A 15,441-nucleotide genomic window follows, 5' to 3' on the forward strand; every position below is an offset into this window, starting at 1 on the left:
TAATTATATTATAAATGTAATATACATTGCGATGTGATTGTTAATGATTAATTACATAATACATTTATCAATCTTGCTCTGTAATAGTTTAGTTTGTCCAAATTCGAATTGGATAAAAAAAAAAAATCGTTTTGCTTCCCTAATTTAAAAAATAGAAGAAAAAAGACAGAGAAATTTGAGTTGCATTTTTGTCTTTCATCTTTTCACCTACTAACATTAGTATACAGAGAATAAAGGAGACACATCTTTCAGCTTACTTCTGATTTCTTCTTGGATCGAAATGTCAAGAACAAGTAACAAAATATTTTTCTCCCAGTCCCAGATATGGAATGATGATTCATGCAATGACAACATTAAGGATTTGGCATCAGTTAAGCATCACTATCAACTCAAATTTCTCAACATCTTTCACAATTTCTACTCTTCTTTTGTTTTTTTCTTCTATCTGATGCCCCCATCGATTCTTGTTGAGCCATGAGAGGTAGAGAATCAGGCCCATTTCAAAACAAGAAAGGTAGAACATATATACCATTACTTGCTACTGTTTTTGTCTGAAACAACGGACTCTTAATTGGTCTCTTAACTGACGTACACAACTGCTCTTTTTTCTTGTTTGTACTTGAAAACTTCAATTATCATACACTACCAGTTTCTGTATTTTTCAGGAAACATGCTTGCCAAAAGTTTCTCCAGAGGCTTAGGCCCCCTAGTGGGAGATAAGTGCTGGGATAAGATTGTGCTTTGGAAGTTGTATGATGATCATAGGTAATGTACAGTCTCTACCAATCCACTTCGTTTCACAACGAGAAAGTTAACTAAGACTTTGTTTCCTGGATCTGTTTGTAGGTCTCTTGAGTTGATCAATAGCATTTGTGCTGGAACTACATATTGAAAAGCACGGAGAACGAATGCTTTTTCCTGCTTCTTCTTTTGCTGTTTCTTGCACCACTATTGAGTCAGAGCATACTCCTTCTATAAAACTGGATTCGGCATAAGCCCTTCTGCCTCAACATCCATGAAAATAGTAAGAGTCAGCATTTTAATGCAGGTGATCATGATTGTATTTCTATTTTCGCAGAATTCATGCAGAGGTTTTATTGTCGAACCACTCCAGATGGTTACACTTCTCATGCAACTCACATTCAAATGCATCAGAAGTAAGCCTCAAATCCTTCTGAATCCTCCGTGGAGTAAACGTTTGTGTATTAATCCACCCTCTTAGAGTCAAGATGAAGTGTTGATGTCTTGATTGATTTCGTAGGAATTACTTGGTACCAGGGTTTTGGTCGCACTGCCTCTTGTATTAGTCCAATTATTTGCAACTAAAAGAGTATGTAATGCATAAAATCTATGTATTGCTTGGAAAACAGAAAACACTAGTACTAGACATTAGTTGGGTTACAAAATTTCCTGGTTCCTGAAGATGATCAAGTCATAAACTTTATCAAAACCCAGTGGGAAAGTTTTGTAAAAGAGAATGCAAGTTTAGGTAATTCAGGTTATACAGACTCAAGTTTCAGTTTCTCGTCACGTGGGATCCAAGAAATTCCATCACTCTTTTCTATCTGATGCAAATCTTCAGACGGATCTCAGCAGCTTCCAGCAAATTACAAGAGACCCTTTGTCTGCGACTTTGTGACACATCCATGAACCATCCAACAATCAGCCCCTTGAAATTCTCGTATGCAAGTTTTCGGGCCTAGTCTATGGCTCGACACCAAAAACTCATTCTCAATGCTGAGCTTAAATATGGTCAGTAGTGCAGAGACATATTCTTGCGGGAACTAAGAAAATTTTCCTTGCTATGATGCGCACAGCATTTGAGAGGAGTGCCATCAGTTTTCAAATACATCACTCAGCACAAGGAAAGGGAACGAACATCCATCATTTGGAAATATTCTTACACGCACTTAGTGTTTCCGACTGATGTAACATGAAGATACATGAGCATTCGGTTGATGGAGAAATTTTCTGTTTTTTGTATAATATGTTAAACAAAACAAAAGCTGCAATGAATGAAATATCTGAATAATACAACAAAATTTCATCCATCTACCCTCAAGAAAAAGGAAGAGATGAATGGTGAAGGAAAATATCAACTGCCCAACTTCAAAGGCAGGGGAAAAAATGCCAAATAAACAAATGAAAAAAAATATATAAAAAAAAAAAAGAAAAAGAAAGAAAGAGAGCAGAAGTCCTGCCCGAACCTGAGTTCAGAATTCTCAACCACCAGCCGTTTTCCTTCCGTCAGTTCATAAAATTTACAGTTGACTAAGTAAAATCTATGTAATGTTAATCCGGACTTCTGAAGGTAAAGTATCCAGCATGAGAATGTACCGTCCAATGTCCCAATTAGAGTACAAATTCCCTGGAATACAGCATTCATGATCCAATCCAAGGCTCAACTTCTTCGAAGCTTCGAGTGTCTTTATATTGGGAGTACGCAAAATTTCTACCAACTCAATGACATAAAAATGTGTGTTCCTCAGATAGTTTATGATGCACTTACGGTCCTTAAGATCACTGCTATGACTGTATCAGATGCGTAAATTCCTGGCAATCAGCACCAACTTCATTTAGAGCAGAGAAAAGTCGTGGTACAACTTTAGCAAGCATAAGTTTGAAACCAACTGAGTTTGAGTTGGCATTATTATCAGTGCTAATAGAGGCATCCTTTGTGAGCGAGCCAATCAGGTGTCCTTTCATATAAGCATCACAAGCCTTGAGAATAAAATAACCACGCCTCCGGAAGTGCTCGTTGACAAGTTCTTTAAAGTCCTGAAACCAATTGGGTCATTACAATACAAGGAAATTAGTCCATGCATAATATAAGTTGCAGCATTTCACTCCGAGAAAACTGCATTTAAGATATCTTCCAAGTGACAGGACTATAAACATTTTATGCTAGAGAAATATGAGAAAAATATGGAAAATGATTGAAGCAATAAATGTCATATTCTGAAATATGAAACCGTGTTAGTCTCCTATTACAGTTTTAATAAACTTTCACAAGACACTTCTTTTGATGCCAAAGTAACTATTCTCAACATACTGAAGTGGTTAGCATTCAGCCAACCAGGTATGGTAAGAGAAAAATATGAATGTCTCAAGCCTATTGCCACACCGTAACAAATGCCCAGTAACCCCCAACGCAAAAGAAAAGAAAAGATTCGAAACAACAGGCATTCAACAAAAACTAAGATGATAAATGAACAAAGATAACTCAAATTTGGAACAAGTATCACTTAAGTGTTGACCACATAGGAAGAATAGCAAATTTTTTACTTAATCACCTTTGGAGGTTTTCGCATCAGATACATCATCGTCTTACAGTTCAATAAAAATGTATTCTCATTGTAGGACAATGAATTTTTCTCCCCTTCCGCCGTCCCAACTTGTTTATCATACCCAGCTTCATTAAAATACGGCTTGGAATTTAGTACAAGCCCCTGAAGTGAAACGAGTACTTGAAGAATGCTTGAGCTTGAAGGATCCCACACCTCGTTTCCTCTACCTGTCCATGTATTCAAAAGACTGAGACATACTTTTCCTTCCTCATATAAATTTGGATTTATTCGCCACCCTCCAGAATGATAGTATACTGACTGCAAATAAGAGATGTTTTCTTTCAATATTTCATTGCATCCAATGAAAGATAATTCTAAGAATTTTTGTGCATATGAGACACAAAAGATTAAAGATACAAATGAAACTAGCTCTCAAGCTTTTGAAGAACAATAGCCCAAACAACCCCACAGAGAGAGAGAAGAAAGAAAAAAAAACCGAGATTTCTTACAGGTGGAACATCCGGATATTCAGGCGGAAGGAGAAAATCAAAGAAGAAAAGGCCATCCTGGTAAGGTGTCCCATAAGCTCCAACTATGACAGCCCTCAAAAGATCCATTCTATCTTCATAGACACGTACGTATATCCCCTCTGTTCAAGAGTCTTTTATCTTATTATCACATCTTTTGATAGTACGATCACAAGAATTAAAATATCAGAGAATTAGGGTCCTAGCAAGAGTATACCAGGCAGGTTATTTTGAAGAATGTCCCAATCTCGTTGAACTTTCTTGAGCCACTTCCTGGGAGCATTATTCTGTAATTTGGTAAAGTACTCAGTTACACATGCATGCCCCATAAAACAACGGAACATGATTTATTAGTGACTAATGGACAAACATAAGAGATATCAAAGAGGAGCATAGAAATAACTCAGATGCATAACTTTTTTTCCTGATACCAGAGGAGTCCTAGAAACTAATGAAAAAAACTGACCTGCCCGAGTGCGCTAAGAAAGTAATGGTCAGTAGGATCTCGGACAATATCAAAGCCTTTAAATGTTGAAATAAACTCATCACAAGGAGGAGCACCATCTGATTCTGGTGGTCTTAAGTTACACACAGTTTCAACACCTTCTAACAAATCAACAGCCTCAGTAACATCATGTTCCTCTCCTTCAGAATTAGTTGGCAGCTCCGAAAGTTGATACTCAACATCATTAGGTTTCTGGGAGCTGGATTCACCGAGAGAATCTTTACTAAAAACCAATTCATTGGATTGATGAACATCTTCACTTTTAGTATCTAAATCCAATGAATCAGACTGCTTTTTTCTATTTGAAAATATACCAAAGGCCAGTCTGGTCATAAAACCAAGAGCAGCAAGGGGTATTGAAAGAGCTCCATTGTTTCCAGAATTTTCTGCCGAAATGTCACTATCTTCAATCTCATCCATGATGTGACTAGCATCAATTGTCCCGTGGTCCTAGATTCAAATATGCATATCCACTGTATCAAAGAAATAGAGAGCAACTCTATAGAGATATAAAATAATAAAGTGCTAAAAAACAATATGCTTCAAGATTAAGCATGTGTTTAATGGTCTTTGAGATATATGATATGACAGTTTTGATACTAAAAAACCGATACTACACAAAATATAGAGAAGTTAGTACTGAGTATGATAAGCAAGTTTCACTATGAAAGAAATTCTGGTTACATGGATTATCATTAGTACTCTATTATGAACCATCATGCCGCAATTTCTACTACATATGGATGAACTTTAGTTTTAAGAAATAAAAAATATAGCATTTGCCTAATACAAATTCAGGACAAGAGATTCTGAATAAGTGCTACACTTTCAGCCTTTTCCACATCATTTACATTCGCAATGAGGTCCTACCAGACACATTTTTCTTAAGTTAATTTGATAAGCTTTTCTCCTAAGTTTCTAGGGATAATATGCATCAAAACCAAGCTATTCAAGCAGCACAAAAGCAGCTTCACTGAAGCTCTATCAAGGTTTGTCATATACTAAACAGAAAGGGTACAACAATGTTTCTCGTCATGAAAATGTGAGGGTAACTTTAATAAATCTATTCCTTCTCGTTGATGGTAATCCAGTAACTAAGATCTTTTCACATACACCACAAAGCATCCAGCAGAACCTCTAAACAAAAGTTTGAGTAGACATGATGAAGTAAAAGACGAAAGACAAACTAAATTGACCCATCTCATCAATTACATTGCTCTAACCGTTTACCTCCTGTACATTATTAACAGTCTCTATGGTGTCATCTTCAACAGTTTCCCAGCTAGCCGCATCATCACTAGGATAACTTCCAGCTGCAATGGATTCTTCATCATCACGACCAACAACATATATTGCTTGAGGACCAACCTGGTTTAACAACAGAGATTTTTAACTGAAATGTAATTACAGAAAGGAAAAGCAACAATTATTGGAAATTCTTATACAGAAGTGAAGTTATTACAAAGAGTAAAAAAAACAGAATAACATAGTTTCATAGTCAGTTCTCTCTTGCAAAATCGTTACTTGGGGTGGAAGGATGCAAATAGATAAATGTTTGGAACCTAAAAATCAGACATATCATGAAGCTCCAAATCTGTGCTACTGGACAATTGTATCTAAACCTATATTGATAATAATAATTCGATGAAGAGAAGCACTCACATATACATACTCTCCAGCTTTCAAATAAAATGAGAAGGAATATATAATAAAATGATGGGGAAAGCAGAGTTATGGTAAAAAGATCACTGCCCTAATTCAAATGTAAAAAAGAAATAATAATTCACGAGGCCTGCAGAAGAATTACCGTGGATACTATCCCATCAGCCCATGTGACTTCTATGTCACCATCTTTCAGTCCAGTGATATTTCCAACCCAAGAAAGATCTGAAAATTCGATAGACATGTCACGTGCAGATGTATTTTCTATGCTCTTACTTTGATGATGCTTTCCTATGTCAGGTTTGGACTCATCTGGACTCATAAGTGGTGTATCTTCAATTGAGTGCACAAAAGAATTCATTTTGGTTGGTAATGAAACAGGGGACAGCCGAACAACTACATCTCCATAACAATAATCATAGTCCGGATGCCCCTCTAGCTCATATGCACTAACCACTTCCTCTTTATCAAATTCTCTAGGGTCCTCTGCCCTTGCAACAGGCTTCAACCACCGGACACATGCTGTCCGATCTTTTGCATTAACACTTTTTACAACACCAACACGTCTGATCTCTACGCCATCATTACTGTCATCAGCAGCCTTCTCCACTACATACTGTTCAGCGACAAACTCATGATCCCCAGGACTATCAATGGGAATCAAAGATGTCGAATCTAGATCTCGTCCTATCGTTCCATCCTGCCAAGCAACATCAACTTTTGTCTTTGTATTGATAATTAAAAGGGCTCTTTCAAAGTTTTCTACTTTCTTTCGGGCTTTCTTGTCCTTTCTGACTACAACTTTACGGATCTTCTTACGGTGTAGAGGCCAGCTCTCATGTGCAGTTCCCTTTGAATCTGACACTGAACTGCCGCCTAAACTAGCTGCAGGATCGTTCTTAATAGAAGAAGCCTCTGAATCATTTCCGGTCAATCTGTTATACCCAGTTGATTCCTCGGTAGTAGTCACTTCAGCATCAGACTCATCACCTGTTTCAGTAGATTCAGGTTCGTCCTTAACACAATCATGAGATTCTGATTTGGGTACTCCCTTGTCTAAGGGCATGGGTGTCGACCCCAATGATGGCAGGAGGCACCAATCACCTAATTGCCAATTTGTATGAGTGAAACAAGACAACAATTTTAAATTTTTAGGAGTCTGCTCTTCTGCTGGAGTAGTAGCTGAGTCAGGTCCATACCCAGCAGAAGCAATCCAGTAAATGAACAATGATCCTACTGTGACTTTGATCACTGTACCTTCCAGTCGGTTAGCTTTCCACAATCCAGATAACCACCTGGAATTCTTGAAAACTGATGAAGAGCTTGCCTTCACACGTTGGCCTGGATAATATGGAAAATGTCCATCTTCAAGGATGTTCTTTCCAACTGGTTTGAGACGCAATGGATCAGCTTTCATGACTTTGCAGACAGAACCATCATCAAACAGAACAGTAACATTATCGAAAACATCTTCAATTCTACCTAACCATGGCCCAAGCACAACATGATCGCCGACAGTGAAATCTCTAATGCGCTTCAAGTCTCTAGATGGTTTATCCTTCACAATAGACCCATCATGTGTTAATAGATCGACTGTAATATTGACATCAACCACAATACCAATTTGACCCGTTGGATCAGAGGCAGCAGTAACATAATCCCCATGTAAATATCCTCTATCAACAACTGTTACATCATCAATACTTTCTGTAGTTTCTGACTCATCCATCCAAAGCACTCTAACTTGGTCAGCGGTAAGTGAAGTGTGCTTGGAGCCATTGCCATCAGTATTTTCAGCAGCATTCCTATCAGAATCGCCTTTGTTTTCCACATCACCTTCGTCATTGCAACCAGTCTCATTATCTTTTTCACCCTCATCCTCATCTTCATCATCGGTTATGCTGCTTTCAGAATCTGAATCACCGGCAACTTCAGACACAATCCCAGTCTTATTGTTAGTTTTGCTTCTCACAACATCTTGTCTGTAAATATATGACACATTCTGTAAGTTCCTGAGAATCTCGCCGAGTTTATTTTCATCTCTCGAAATTGGATCTATAGTTGGCCCATGTGATGATGAATCACCTTGTTTTGAGGTGGCATTCTCACTAGTAGTTGTAGGTTCATCAACATCAGAAGCATCAGCACCTTGCCCAGATTCCATCTGCTAAGCACATAGGAGACATTTAGAAAATCATGAGAGAGATGGCTATTACCCCATTTAACAAATTTTGATTATCCTATAGTTAATGAGTTATATTATACAGTATCTTAGTCCACCACACTGTCCAACCCTTTCTTCGGTTCTCATGTTCTTGAGATACGTAGTAAAATATTTGGTGGAAAGTTCCATTAACTTTATCTAATCTGCCAGTTTCTCTCTATCTGTTTCCAATCTAGGAGATCCTACTATGTTTAACGAATGCCCATATGGAACCCAAATGCAGACAAATGTTCAACATCACAACCCTGATATCCATGTAGATCCATATAATACTTAATAAATGATCAACATTATAATATCAAGTGGTTTGACAACATACTGGCAGTAGCAGGGAAACTGAGAGTTGGATCGGGCTGAATTTAAAGAAATTTTACACAAGTCCTATTTCATTGCCGAATAGAATAAACATAAAAAATCTTCTTCAACGAGTTAAACTTTCAAAAAGAAGAGCCTAGTGCATATAAATGAACTTATATCTGTCAAACAACTCTTTCAAATATACCATTCCTACTCGCCCCATGTAAAAGTAAGATCAGCTTGTCGTGGCAAAATATGTTATCTGGTTCTCCTATAATAGTGATGTTTTGCTGCTAAACTAAGCAACAATAATCATGCCATGAGTACAAGTGCATCACAGAATAACCTTCTTCCAACCATAATTACGCCTATCTATAGCACTGTATTCATGAATAACTACGGAACCCAGAATGATCTCCAGCTCCATGGAACCTCTTGTTGAGACTCAGCCAACCAAGAACTAAGAATATCAAAAGAACTCAAGTATAGCAGCACATTGAAAGAAAGCTTTCAAAAACTGCACCGCATGATTTTTAGTTCACTTCACCCAATTACATAGTCATCCTATCGAATCCCAACACCTATATTAATCGAGGCTCCCCCACATCTCATAATTGCTTCAAGATTACTCTATTATAACAATGAAGCACACCATATCAGCTGGTCAAATTTTAAAAAGGAAAAATTCACAGACTACGAAAAGTAACAGAACAATAGAATTAAAACCCAAGAACAGCTCCAAACCCATCATTCGTTGAAACTCGACGTAGCTAAAGAACGAGCTAACAAATAAAAATGTGCCAAAACAAGATCATATCAATTGTTATGCAAGACAATTCATGGACAAGCCGATAAAGAGAAATGATTTACAATACTTTTAAGACGAACAAATGAATAACAACATATCGATTGGAGAAATGATATTCCTTACCTACGAGCGAAATCAGAAGGCGGAAAACAGATAGAAAAGCGAGAGCTGATTGAAATTTATGAATCAAAGGGCTCTCTGCCTTTATTCTATTGATGATGATGATCGTGAAATCAAATGTTTTAAAAAAGGAAAAAAAAATAAAACAAAATAAGGTGACGGCCTGAACAGCAGGTATGTGTAATTATGTATGTATAAATATGTGTATATACATGTGTATTATTTATACAGCAGGTATGTGTAATTATGTATGTATAAATATGTGTATGTACATGTGATGTCCCAGAGAATAGATTATAAGCTGTGGGCTTGTAGTTGTAGCGGAGAGGTCAAGGGCACTTTTGTCATTGCGTGCCGTATAAGTGTTTTCGATGTCAACACGCCTTCTTCTTTTGTTCTTATTTTTTTAACTTTCCAAAAAGCGTTAACGATTTACACCAATTGATGTGAACTCTCATCCATATTTCTCATATGGATTTTTAAATTGTGGCTCATTGTTTTTACATTTTAGAGTTCAAACGCTCAGTCTTTATTTGTTTGTTATTATAATACTCTTTCTTATATCCCAAATCTATGTGTTTAAATATATATTTTTGGGATTAATTTTTTTATTACAAAAAAATAAATTAAGTATATGAATATAATTTTTTTAAATATATTAATAATAATACAGAAACTGCGACTCGAATTAAAAAATAATTTTTTTTAAAAAAAATTGCCAAGTCGCGATTTTGGTGTCGTGATTTGCAATCACGACTTGAGAAATTTTTTTTATTTTTTTAATTTATTTAATTAATTTTTAACAACATATTAAAGTCAAAAAAATATAATATTAAAATTATATTAATTTAAAAAATTATAATTAAGTATACGAATATATTAATTTATATTTTTTTGTACGATTGTAAAAAATACAATGAAGTATACAATTATTTTTGACAATCCAGCACCGGCACATTTGATTGTGTAGAAAAATTTCTTTGTTGGGCTTGTTGCCTTGTACGCGTTTGCGCTCAATCATCTCATTGTGAATATGTGATGTTTGATTTCGACCAGGCCGTGAAGAGATGCGAATAGTAGTATCGTGTACCAACTCAAATCCCGATACATCCCAGTAATCTTGGAATACACAGGCTCAAATGACTTGAAATATGTATTCTTGTAAGCCATTATATTATAATAACCATTCACTATTGATGCAGCATTAATTATGTATGCAGCGCATACTTTTTGAATGTGACTGCAAGGAATACCAAATTGAGTCTACTTGCCGCAAAAACATTCTCGGTTCGCAATTTTGACAACATGGGTATTGAGTCCATGTCCACTGTGACGTCTTGTAACAATCGAGGCGGACTGTTGGAACTGATGGTATTTGGTGACGGTATACTCAATAGAATTTTGTTGCCGACATGTAAACATTTTATATGCAAAATCCGTCCACAGTTGGTTATTGACTAACATTACAGTACATTTTGCCAACCTCTCACGAAAATAATGGACAGTTCGTTGAAGCATCATCTCAACAATTGCTGTCAACGGCGGCGAACCCCTTTTAATACTCTATTTATGCATTCTAATATATTTGTCATCAAAATATCGCATCGTCATCTACCATCATGAGATGTTGTCCATTTTTCCTTATTAATCTAATCTAAATACTCAAACGCGGCTAGTTTCTGGCTCTTTATCTCTTCCATAATTCGATTTTTCTGATCTGATATTCAGAGTCAGCTCTCCAACAATAATCCTTCAACACTACATTTTTGAATTGATTGTTGAAATTGGAACATACATGCCTCAAGTAATATCGGTGCACGCCGTTAGATGGCACGAAATTCGAACTTTCACGTACAACTTTAATGATACCAGATGGCGGTCAGAAATAAGACAGATACCACGTCGTCCTCGTATAATATGTATGCTCAATTGTCTAAGAAACTACTTTAAATGAATATGATTATTTACCGACAATTGTAAAAGCAAGAGGGAGTACTTGTTGATTTCCATCCATGGCAGCAACAATCAACATTTGGTGCTTATACTTTGTGTATAAATGGATCCCATCTACAGTAATAATTGATCATATGCACCATGATACAACATTCACCAATTCCATTTCCATCGTTTAGTGTATATCGTGACAATGTGGAGTCTAGTTCTGCAACAACATCAAGTCGGTCCAGTGGATAATGAGGTGCAAAATGAGCCAATGCAAAATGTGAGCGAGAAAATAAGAAGACCTCGGCGTCAACGCCACAGACGCAATTGTGGAACGAGTGGACATTTTTTACATTTGAAATTGTATACTTCATTGTAATTAATTTATACAAAATTTAATTAAACGAATTAAAAAAAATAAAAAAATTCTTTAAGTCGTGATTTCAAATCGAAACGTAATATTTTTTTTTTAAAAAAAATATTTTTTAAATCGAGATGCGGTTAGAAACCGCAATTTTATTTTATTTATTTTTTTGTAATAAAAAAATAATTAACCCTATATTTTTGTCAATCAATGTAACAATAACATTCAATACCATACCGATAAATAGTCAATTCCCCAAATTAAAAAATTAGTAGATGGAAGTTTGAATAATAATTAGGAAACAAAGTAAAATGGTTTCTTAAGACAATGGAAAAGAAAAAGGTACAACTTCTGTAACTCAAATTATTTCTCAAAATTTTGTATGCAAATCCAAATTCATCATTTAAATATAATGACAAAGTTTTCAAATTTCACCAACATGGAAGAATTTAACAAGGGCCTTTGAATTTAGCAAAGAAATGTGATCAGTAAGCCCAAGTCACCCCTATTTCGTAATTTTTCCTATACAGGAGAATCGCGTCTTGCTCATCTGTGCCTGGAGACATGATCGTCTGCATCGCCGTCGTTGGCCACCAGGTACTCCTCCTTCTCCCTACTGTATACAGACCGACACCGATCAGTATTTTACAATAGATTTGGTGCAAATAGTTGGAGTGATTTTGGTTGAATCTCGTGCAATTGGCAGAACAATCCGCTCTACATACAGAGTTTTACCGAGGCAGATGATGCACTCAAGCTTCATCACATTGTTCATTGCTCTCTAGATGTCGTTGATGAAAGAGGTGAACTATTTTGTTAGATCCTTTTGCTTTTGCTTATTGCGCTAGTAATTCTATGGATGAGCGGTAGTTAGTTGCATAAATTAGTTGAAGAGACTAAAATTCCAACAGATTTCAGTTGTGAACTACTCCTATTAGGTTAGTTGCGAGGTACCGAATAGTACGGTTGGAATACTTTTCAGCCCTAAACTACGAGCATGCTGGGATCTGTGGAAGCCTTGAAAGGCTCAGATACTGTTCGCGCTACCACTGGCACTTCAATGAGATCAAAACTAAACTAAATGAAAATAATTTAAGGGATGAGAACAAGATTTATCAGTTTAAGGATGACATTTGCAACGTTAGAATATATTAGCATCTATTTTTGGTTGAATTGCTCTGTTTGTTTTCCCGACAAGCTTTGGAAATAATTGGGATCTAGCATGCTTATGGATCTATGAGTCTGAGAAATACCATACATACAAAATCATGATTTTTGAGCATATGTATAAGAATATTTCCTCAGTAATGAGCTGCTTGAGAAGCTTATCCTGGAATATGTCGCAACAAAAAGGATTTAGCAAGGAGTGTATGCAAAGTTGGTTAAGTCATGGCCATCCAAGATAAGTTGATGAAGGATTATTTGACATGATATAGACATATCTTCAGGAGACTATTAGATCCATTGATTATGAAATTGATTGAATTCATTATAGCAGTAGAATTGGAGGAAGATGGGGCAGCCTTAGATCACATAACGTGAGGTTATTGAACAGGACTTGACCCTTTGAAATTTCATTTTAGAGGTAACTTGGTAGAGTGTAGTAGAAGAGTGCATCCAACTATGACATAGCACTTTGTGTATGTTGTATTATTTTTCTCTTTATTTTCTCTTGTCAGCTTATAGTTGGTATGCTTAATGTAAATCAATAGTGTTCTAGCGCTTCCTAGACCTTGTTCCTGCTGTGTATGATTGAACAAATTTGTTTCTTTGACAATTTTTCTTTCATCAGTGAACAACCCGAAAAAGTCTGGCCCGACACTGAACGAGACATTTCTTGGTTTGCTATACCCAACTGAAAACTATAAAGTGTAAGTATGAAGAGTCTCCTTTTCTGTACTGTGGGGAACATGAATATGGCTTTGCTTCATTTTACTCTAGTAACTGCTCTTTGGAGCTCATGATCTAATGCTTTCAGGTATGGGTACTTAACCAATACCAAGGTGAAGTTCATATTGGTAACAACGGATCTTGATGTCCGGGATGCAGATGTGAGAAATGTAAGTGTAGACATGAAGACGTGCCTTGTCTTAAAATTGTGTTAACCATTTTGCACGTTGGAGACGCACTCTCATACTCGCGTGTTGCCTAGTGGCTAGTGCATACCATTTTGAGCTTTCTAACTTTGGTAGAGCTCTTGTAAACATTGGCTTAAGTATCATAATTGTATTTTTGAGAGATTTTATTCTCTTTCTTGTTGCATTTGGGTCCTAAAAATTACTTTGCAAGAGACTAGTACCCATGTTGATGATCCACTTAATAGCAGTGACTCTAAGCATTTCCCTTGGTTTATCTGGAATTTCGCCTGAAAACTTGATCATCATATGTAATCTACAACTAATTTCTTATAAAACATCTGAACGTGTGTCAGGCAATACTGGATTTATATCTGAAACACTAAAAAGATTATTTCTCTTGCTTATAGAAATTCAGTAGATATGTAACATCCATCATGTTGTGTCTTTACCGCATTCTAGTATTTTCTCAATCTAGCATTGATCTGAAAATTTTGACACCAGGTGCAAAGTTCAGTTTAAGATGCGAAAAATATGTTGTTTATAAGTTTCTAACACTACTTTGATGACGATGATGATTCTTTTTTTTCTCCCCTCTTTTCATTTAGATTGCTACTTCGCAGACCCGTTCAGCATCCATAAAATGGCATCTAACTTTGTTCTGCTTTTTTGAAATTGCTACAGTTTTTCAGGAGGTTCCATGCTGCATATGTTGATGCAGTTTCAAATCCATTTCATGTTCCAGGTAAAAAGATAACTTCCAAAGTTTTCGCTGAAAGAGTCAGTGCAATTGTCAAGTCCTTTGGACTAAGCTCAGCTGTCTGAGAGTTGAAACCTGTAATCATTGTGTTGAGCCTTAAGCTTCTCTGTTGCTTTGCATTTTGTTGACATGTATCTAGATTCTCAAGATGACCACAAATTGTAGAAGCTACCACCTTATTGTGAGCATGATCATACACGAGGACTGTTTGTATATCTGTATTTTTCTTATCAAGATCTTTCAATATTCATATGAACAAGTGTACACATGTAGTATTTTGTAGATAGTAAATCCAAAAACAATATTTTATGCTCATCTGTGGAGATATAATGACAACATGTGGATGTCAAAAGTTCATGTTGCACAAGTCGCAAAATGACTTGAGAGAATTAGCTCGTTCCGATTCACTTAGCTGATAGACAAGAATGTTTGCTGCTTCATGTATATACCACTTTGGACATGCTGTTTGTGGTCTTCCAGAGTAGAACTTGCCCTCTACTAGTCTTATAAATGGGTAGATTTCATTTTACCTCCTGAAGCTAGCACAATCGAGGTTGTTCCAGTTGCAGAAAGATGGGAAATCACATATGGGTAGCCAATACAGATTGTTCTCCATGGATTCGTTACTTAGGTTTTAAATCATCCCATTTATGGATGCAAGGGCTCCACCTCTGGTCTCCGTGACCAAACAACTGCCAAGGTAAATTGATCTAGCAAATCTTGTTCACCTTCGATAATCTTAACCATACGACCTATATTGCAATATAAAGAATTCAGCTCCACTTTTATTGTATATTCTGATTATTATTTATTCAATTTAATTTTATCCTTAATGGTTCAAACATATGCAGAGCAAACTTACAAACACTAA

General features: G+C 36.2%; 2 protein-coding genes across 4 annotated transcripts; one reads left to right on the forward strand and one right to left on the reverse strand.

Moving 5' to 3' along the window:
* LOC105169800 (probable ubiquitin-conjugating enzyme E2 23) lies at window positions 2,001-9,591 on the reverse strand. 3 transcript variants are annotated; one of them, XM_011090319.2, is made up of 8 exons: window positions 9,434-9,581; window positions 6,127-8,148; window positions 5,550-5,687; window positions 4,281-4,769; window positions 4,032-4,101; window positions 3,797-3,936; window positions 3,294-3,605; window positions 2,001-2,778 (listed from the first exon to the last, which is right to left on the reverse strand). In XM_011090319.2, exons 2-8 carry the CDS (start codon window positions 8,143-8,145, stop codon window positions 2,527-2,529), a joined length of 3,420 nt encoding a protein of 1,139 aa, XP_011088621.1. In that variant the 5' UTR covers window positions 8,146-8,148; window positions 9,434-9,581; the 3' UTR covers window positions 2,001-2,526. The 3 variants fall into 3 exon arrangements, with proteins under 3 accessions (XP_011088621.1, XP_011088620.1, XP_020551811.1); XM_011090318.2 differs by having other exon boundaries at window positions 2,002-2,778; window positions 6,127-8,145; window positions 9,434-9,591; XM_020696152.1 differs by lacking the exon at window positions 2,001-2,778 and having other exon boundaries at window positions 3,300-3,514; window positions 6,127-8,145; window positions 9,434-9,591.
* LOC105169801 (trafficking protein particle complex subunit 2-like protein) lies at window positions 12,134-14,885 on the forward strand. Its single transcript, XM_011090321.2, has 5 exons — window positions 12,134-12,332; window positions 12,442-12,538; window positions 13,528-13,606; window positions 13,714-13,795; window positions 14,495-14,885. Exons 1-5 carry the CDS (start codon window positions 12,300-12,302, stop codon window positions 14,633-14,635), a joined length of 432 nt encoding a protein of 143 aa, XP_011088623.1. The 5' UTR covers window positions 12,134-12,299; the 3' UTR covers window positions 14,636-14,885.

The sequence above is a fragment of the Sesamum indicum genome, linkage group LG8, assembly GCF_000512975.1.
Source record: "Sesamum indicum cultivar Zhongzhi No. 13 linkage group LG8, S_indicum_v1.0, whole genome shotgun sequence".
Classification (NCBI taxonomy): domain Eukaryota; kingdom Viridiplantae; phylum Streptophyta; class Magnoliopsida; order Lamiales; family Pedaliaceae; genus Sesamum; species Sesamum indicum.

Excerpts from the sequence above, each read along its gene's own strand:
- LOC105169800 (XM_011090319.2), bottom strand. The coding sequence starts at position 8,145 with ATGGAATCTGGGCAAGGTGCTGATGCTTCTGATGTTGATGAACCTACA. Across the intron at positions 4,770-5,549 it reads CTGTTAATAATGTACAGGAG|GACCACGGGACAATTGATGC; the intron begins GTAAACGGTTAG and ends ATTTGAATCTAG. Across the intron at positions 2,779-3,293 it reads TGATGCGAAAACCTCCAAAG|GACTTTAAAGAACTTGTCAA; the intron begins GTGATTAAGTAA and ends AATTGGTTTCAG.
- LOC105169801 (XM_011090321.2), top strand. The coding sequence starts at position 12,300 with ATGATCGTCTGCATCGCCGTCGTTGGCCACCAG. Across the intron at positions 12,333-12,441 it reads TCGCCGTCGTTGGCCACCAG|AACAATCCGCTCTACATACA; the intron begins GTACTCCTCCTT and ends TGCAATTGGCAG. Across the intron at positions 13,796-14,494 it reads GGGATGCAGATGTGAGAAAT|TTTTTCAGGAGGTTCCATGC; the intron begins GTAAGTGTAGAC and ends AAATTGCTACAG.